This window comes from Pocillopora verrucosa, chromosome 1, assembly GCF_036669915.1.
Source record: "Pocillopora verrucosa isolate sample1 chromosome 1, ASM3666991v2, whole genome shotgun sequence".
In the NCBI taxonomy this organism is placed as follows: Eukaryota; Metazoa; Cnidaria; class Anthozoa; order Scleractinia; family Pocilloporidae; genus Pocillopora; species Pocillopora verrucosa.
In genome coordinates this window covers 19,595,817-19,603,209 of record NC_089312.1, presented here as the reverse complement: position 1 = coordinate 19,603,209, position 7,393 = coordinate 19,595,817, and the positions used below count along the sequence as shown (strand labels likewise).

General features: G+C 37.7%; 1 protein-coding gene across 1 annotated transcript; it reads right to left on the bottom strand.

Moving 5' to 3' along the window:
• Positions 1-3,167: 3,167 nt before the first annotated feature.
• Positions 3,168-4,611, bottom strand: LOC131788835 (trace amine-associated receptor 3-like). Its single transcript, XM_059105926.2, has one exon. The coding sequence runs from the start codon at positions 4,145-4,147 to the stop codon at positions 3,218-3,220; it is 930 nt and encodes a 309-aa protein (XP_058961909.2). The 5' UTR covers positions 4,148-4,611; the 3' UTR covers positions 3,168-3,217.
• Between the last annotated feature and the right edge of the window lie 2,782 nt (positions 4,612-7,393).

Sequence of the window (7,393 nt, the reverse complement as noted above, 5' to 3'; positions counted from 1 at the left end):
TTGAAAGAACATCGTTGATCGGAGGTAAGATGCAACGGGGTTTGTATGCAGTTGTGAACATTTTCACTACCTAAACATTGTAATGACAAGTACGCATCCTTATCGGAGATTGAGGAACACCAAAAATGATAGTTTTGGATTTTCTCAAGCTTTAGATTTTATGACACAGACAAGGTGACCATCCAGCAGTTGATTAATGTTACATCTCTAGCTATTTGAGTGCGTTCTCGAGCGGAGAGAGTTGAATATTTCAAAGCCACAACATGTTTTCTTGGTCAGCTATTACGTAGCTACATGTAAGTCACGTGGTTGGGTCTCGGTCAATTTAAATGTAGACAAAAGCATCAAATGATAATGATTTTTATATATTTAAGAGGAAAGTCATGCGTATTAACTACAGTTTGGAGTCATTCACAATGAAACAACGAGTAGATTGAATGGCAAATTGTTTTGGCGAGAGCTACCTGGGCCACGGTCGTCGTCCTTTGACTTCGGTAGACATCATGAGCCTCGGCCTTGACAATGATTGCTACCATGCTGAGCATAATCCAGACCTTATCATGTATCAGAAGTACATATTAACTTACACAATAGAAAATGAAAACTTTGCCAAGAGAATAGGGGAAGAATAAACGTATGTTTGGAAATCCAAGAAATCGATAAACGATGATTAAGCATTCTGAAGATCGTTGCTGATCGTTTTAAGAGGCAGAGTGATGAGAAAATAAATCATTTAAACGGATCAATGTTTTGCCCAGTAACATTTGATATCGGCAAAGAGGCATTCACTCCGTTGCTGGACGTTCCTAGTCATGTCAACATTTCTCAGATTTATTTTTACTTCCGACAACCGAAGTTGTAGCTACCAGGGTAAAAATTCGTAAAATCAGCGGTTCTGAGGGGAAAGCCACTTATTGATAAGGAGTTTTCTCTGGTCTGCCAGATGCTCCCACATATTCTCAATCTTTGGGTGAGTTGCTCCTCTCTTGAGAACTGCACTAAAAGCCTTGCCTTCAACCCGCCATGTTTTTGTTTGACCAAGCGAATGTCTTTGGAACAAATCTGAAGAAGACGGTTTCTTCGTGACTGACGCACTCGTGGGTTTCAATCGTTTTTCAAAATTTCCTTTCACTTTGTCCGCCGAATGTATTTCTAATAACCAATTAGCCTCGGGTCTTAGAACTTCGTCACTTTCTTCAAAGCTTGTCGATGAACAGCGTGTCGCGCCAGGTTTCTGCAGTGGTAAGACAGCGACTGTGTTACTCCGTGACAGAATATGTTTCGGAACAATCCAAGATCCTCTTCGCTGAAAGACAGCTCCACGTGACGAAGTGCAACTTTCCCTTTGAATGTATTCCTCTTTTTCCCTCGAATTGCCTGGAAATATTTTGCCATTTTGGAAACTTTCCTTGGAGAGAGAAATGCTCAGGTATTTTTCATCCTCTTTGAAGCTTCTTACACGGTTTCTTTCGCTATCTTGAAACGTTCCTTGCTTAAAACGAGTCTTCTTTAGAGAAAGTAAAATTTCCTTCATTTGCGGGGACATTGGGAGTTTATCCATGAAGAAACGTTCGGATGTACAACAAATTCCTCAGTCGTTGGTGAAGGGTATTTTGCAGGTTATTAAATGTTTATTTAACTAAGACTAATCAAATCTTAATGAGATCTTTAAGTATCTTAAAGTCTGTTTGCATAACATCAAAAGTGAGTATAAAAGTTTTTTTTACTATAGATTAATTTGGACATCGCCGTTTTTATGGGAAAGGACTACCTCAGTTTCTTTGGGTCGCATAGATACCGCGTTTTCTCTCTTTCATCTTCGTCAAGAAGTGTTTCATTGAAAAGGCTTTCTTTATTATTTTATATTCAACAGGAAAATTAGCCTTTATGTGCGGCATTTCATTGAAAAATTGCTGACTGAAATTAGTTTACATAGCGAGTCTTAGCAGGTTTTTTTAGCCGAAGACTTTTATCCTGCATTTTCTATCACCTGTCTGCTTCAAGTTTTATAAACTTTTGTTTTCAACGAAAAGATAGACCAGCGAGGTTGGGAGAAAATCGATGCACCTGCGTACATATTACAACTAACGTGCTCTAGGACTTGGGTATTAAAAAGCGCGTACGCACGATAATTTTTCACCACTTAACGCCGCTTCCAAGGATGATGTGATCCTCATTACTGGCCAATTTGTCAGCCTATGTTATATAAACAAAGTTTACGCTCGTTAAGTAAAGAGACTTGATGATTTCATATGATTTTCATCATAATTTTTCTCAAATCCTTTATTTCATTTAGACAAAGTGCAATTTTCTCAGAAGAACACTTCAAAAACGTGAAGAAGCGGACACGATATTAAACACAGCTTGCAAATTGTTCTTATCGTTTTTAATTTTGAACATATCTTCGCAAGTTACTATGAAAAGCCACTCAATGTCGTAATAAAGAGTTTTCTGTCCAATGCCCCGTCGCATTGTGCATTCCTTTACTGAATCACATAAATACACGGAATGGGATAGCGATTTAACATTTGATCACGGGAGGGGGCTTCAACTGTCACTTTCCAGCACAATAAGTGGAAAGTTTTATAATTGAATTGTCTAGTGTAACCATATTTGGGCAAGCCGTGTAAATTTAGTCATGTAAACAATGCGTGGTGCCAACATTTTTTAACTTCGACACTAGAGAACTTAAACAATATTGGTAAATTTTCTTATATTGCTTCGATTTGCTTTGGGTTGTGTAAAGGAATCTTGTCTAATTCATTCATTTCAGGTCTTTTATTTCTTTATGTTATGCCATTATGGAAGGACAAAGATTATGCCTCTCTACATCTCACTCGGTGGATGACCTACAACACTTCAGGTGTCGGTAAATGGAGTAAATGATAAAGATTATGATGTATTCATGTAGCGCATTCTCCATATGAATATGCTCTAATGTGCTGTGCGCCACTTTGTGGGAGACGTCGTTTGCCAGACTGCATTGAACAGCATGCAATATTAGTAAGTTGAAGTAAAAATCATATAGGTGTCAATGAACATTCTTACACTTGCCAGTTATTCATCAAAAGGTTAAAAACTGCATAGTAATTGAAGCTTATTATAAGTCTTTTTCTATCGCGCTGGAAGACAAGTTTTCCTAAACTAAGTTCATCGTTGACGTCTCTGGCATCATAAGATAAATATGTGGTTCTATACCAAATTATGTTTCAGTTACCTACCCACCAACTGCACTGAAATAATTGAATATAGGAAGTAAAATAGCGATAATTTTGAATCTAATTTCTTTGATTTTCCAGCAATACAGAATGGGATTTAGAAAAGAATTGAAATATATTGCAATCGCGCTTAAATGAAGTGCAAAACGGTTTGATTCATTGATTCCAGAAATAAATATTGCGAGCAGGCAAGCAAAGTGTGGTGTGTAGCACAGGATAACTACGCCATAAATCCACAACATGTTATTTACAGTTTTCTTGTATTGAGCCATGTTTAGATCGATTGCGGGCTCGGGGTCTGTCTGTTGTCGAATTTGTGCAGTATGTTGACGAAAACCACAATAAATCCTTAGATAGCAAAGTGATGTAGTGAAACAACAACCGAACATTCCGATTGCCCCGAAAAACATATTGAACGATACACTCAAAAACCAACTTGCCGTCCAAATTGCTGCGAGGATCCACTCAAAAGCAAGAATGAAAACAACTCGTCTAAGTTTCATTACTTGTCTGTAGCTTAATCGAAGACGGAAGGCGAGATATCGGTCAATGGCAATTGTGGTTATAACCTCAAGCGAAACGGCACCAATAAAGGTTGATGTTCGCCCATATGTAATAGCTAAAGCGCAGTAATACTCGGGTATTTCGAAAATAACCGTCATGTAGTCAGCTGTAAACAATGGAAGAACGACCAATCCAACGAAAAGATCCGTCAGAGCTAAACTGCACAACAGGGCTTTTGACGGAGGATGTAAAGACTGGCACTTGCGAAGAACCAGTAGAATTACAATATTGCCGACTGTTGACAAAATGGAGAAGATGATGATGACAACACAGGCAAAAATGTAGACAGTTTTTGGGAAATTTTTAGCTGCAGGATAATAATAGTTGCTTGTGGGACTACAATATGTTTGAAAGGTCCCCTCCATTTAAAGGCAGAGATCGGTGTAAAGTATTTCCTTTCGCCAGACGATCGATCGAAAGCCTGATCAATATAGATCTAGGGCACCCGTGATAAGGTGAATTCCTTTTATAACGATAAATTTAGACTGGAAGGTAACAATCTGTGAATCTAATGAGCAGAAATTGAGGCCGGCCTTTCTTGCATGCGCTGTTTCAAATCTTTGATAGGCATACTTAGATGATACTTCTGTGAGATTTCTGCACTTGATTCCTACTGCGAGTGATTGTTAACGAAAACATCTGTCGCGTAGTAAAGAGTTGTCAGTTGTTGACGATAAAGAATACAAATATTGTGAATTCATAACCTTTTAGTTCCGTCAAGTTCACAGGTTTCTTTGTTCTGTTAGTAAAGCGGGATGTCGTGTTGCAGACGTACTTTTTTTGTACGCGTATGAATATGAAGAGTGAAAAAGGTTGTTATATTTTCTACTCTTAATTCCTGGGGAGTATTGCCAACATATGGCTATACACAATAGGCTTTTTTGAATATACAGGCGGAAGAATATTAAAATATGTCAATTGAAGTTTAATAACACAACTACAAAGACGTAGATGCTTAGGGATAAAAGCTTTATCAAAATTATATTTGAGTAAAGCTTTGATTTAAATTTTAAAAAATCAAGCAAATCAGTACGCATTTTAATTGGTTTTGGTGTTTTAAGATTTCTTTCACGACTACTGCAGAATATCATTAAGTTTCTCACTGGGAGATATGTCCTTATACAGAATTGATTAGATACATCAGAGTAGTTTAGCCGTATAGTACTGCTGATATTGTTGAACAGCTATCACACTGGGTAACTTGATTATGAAGAGAAATGCTAACATTCTGCTGATGCGAGAAAGAAGCCAGACACATCTTGATCACCTTACGAAACTAATATTATCAATATCAACCTAGGGGCTTCCACAGCCAGAGATATTTCTAATTACCTCTTTGCTAGCTCCAAAATTCAGTTTTTTCATTTCAGATTTAAATGGTTCTGCTGCTTCAATATTTGACTTGAACGACTGAAATTGCGAACCGCTTGCAGTGCCTGTCGCAGGACAGCAATAAATGATTGACATTGCCTATCATTAGATGAAATACTGTCCATTGAAAAGATGTCTCTTATTGTGTAGCAAACTCCTGCTTTATTCCTTTTTCAATGGAACTGATTTACGTATTTTATGAATGCAGGCGAAAAAAATTGAAATGGTGGTTGTATTATCTCATTTTAAGATCAGTGCGTCTACCTTTTTTTTGTTATGATGAAACCAATTTCATCCTGTCAACACTTAAAAGGTCCTTTTTTTTCACCGCTATAGTGAGGTGAAAGCATCCTTTAAAAGCAATGAAAACCCTGATACCGAATCTTGTGTAGTCTGACATTGACAAAATTATCAAAAATTCAATTTATTTATCAGAGAAAAGTCGAGAGGGGGTGAAGGTGGGTAAGATTTTCGAAGAATTTAACTAATTGCATTTGACAGGTGATCAAAAAGAAACTGCCAGTCGATTTTTATGGTAATCCAAAACTACATCAATTTGTTATTCAGCTTTCAACTTGATTTTGACGCTGTTTAAGTCAAAGAAAACGAACGGAATCACCTGTCAAATTTTCCGGCGTGTTCCCTTGTTTGAAAGACGTTATTAAATTTTTAGCACGAAGCTGAAGTAAACAACGAAATTTTTTTACTTGACAAGCACACAAAAGAAAACCTTTTTGGAGTAAATGCCATTTAATTGTTGAAATCTTCATGAACAAACCGGTGATGAAATATGACACTGTTTTAGTCTCTGCCACCCTGCTGCATATCATTTGATCGAAGATTGCATGCGACCTTTAAAAGAGCAATAACTTTAACTTTTAGTTCTTTGATCTTCCAGCAATAAAGAATCGGATTTAAAACAGAATTGATATAGACTGTTGTGGCCACGAACTGCCATGCAAAACGAGTAGAATCATTACGTCCGGTGACAACTACTGCAAGGGATGATAACAAAGATGGCATGTAGCACAAAAGAAAGAGCCAAAAGATCCACAATGAATTGCTCAAAGTTTTTTTGTATTTAACCACATTGAAGTCAGTCCCTGGTCCATTGGAGTTTAATTTGTCGGATGATGAATTTGCGCAACGTGAAACCTGATGCCGTGATTGATACTAAAAATAGCAAAAAGATATGATGAGACAGATTATATGCATGGCAATTGTACCAGACAATAAATTGATGGATCCATTTAGAAACCAGGAACCTGCATAGATTGCGGCGATGATCCACTCTAAAACTAAAATAAAAACAACCCGTCCAAATTTTACGACTTGTCTGTATCTCAGCCGGAGACGCAGAGCGAGATATCGATCAATGGCGACGGTGGCTATGTTCTCGAGCGAAACAGCACCAATGAAGGTCGATATCCTGGCATATGTGATAGCCACAGTACAGTAATATCTGGGTTTTTCTAAAATGATCATCGTATAGTATACTACGAAGAGCAGAACAACTACCACTCCAACAAAGAGCTCCGTCAAAGCTAAACTACATATCAGAACTTTTGATGGAGAATGGCAAATGGCATTTGCGAAGAGCCAAAAGAATTAAAAAGTTTCCAACTATTAATGCAAGTAAAGTGATCGTGCTAAGAACACAAGCAACGATGTACACAGCTTTTGGAAATCGCAGCGCAGCTGGGTAGTAGTGAGGGCTCGTATAGCTGCAGAATGGTCCAAATGACCTTTCCATCAATAAATCTTGCCGCCAATCAAGTGGAAATGAAGACAAAGATCCTTTACCGGTTTGTTAAAGGAGTCTAAGCCATTTGGTATATCTAAAGTCCTGAACAGTAAACATGTGGACCTCTTGTCAGAATCCCACAAATGATATTGACTTGATTTATTGTAGTTAGAATTAAATGGTTTGTCAAGTGCTTTCCTTGCAAACTTCTGACTTTATCAAGTCTTTATTGACGCTTTCATGCAGAAATGACAAGTAAATGTCAAATGATTGTCTTTTAATTGCACGGCAGTCTACAGCAAAAAGATCTGCCTCCAAAGCCAATATGGAGAGAACTGAGTAGCTCAACAGCTTTGGTTGGAGTGTTTCCGTTTTGGTTGGAGTGTTCTGTCTCTGTTGTCATAGCTTCAACGCTAGATCAGTAATGTTTTAGAGATAAAAAAATTTTATTGTGTCTGCAGACGGCGAAAACACTTCAGCGACGTAACTTGTGTCT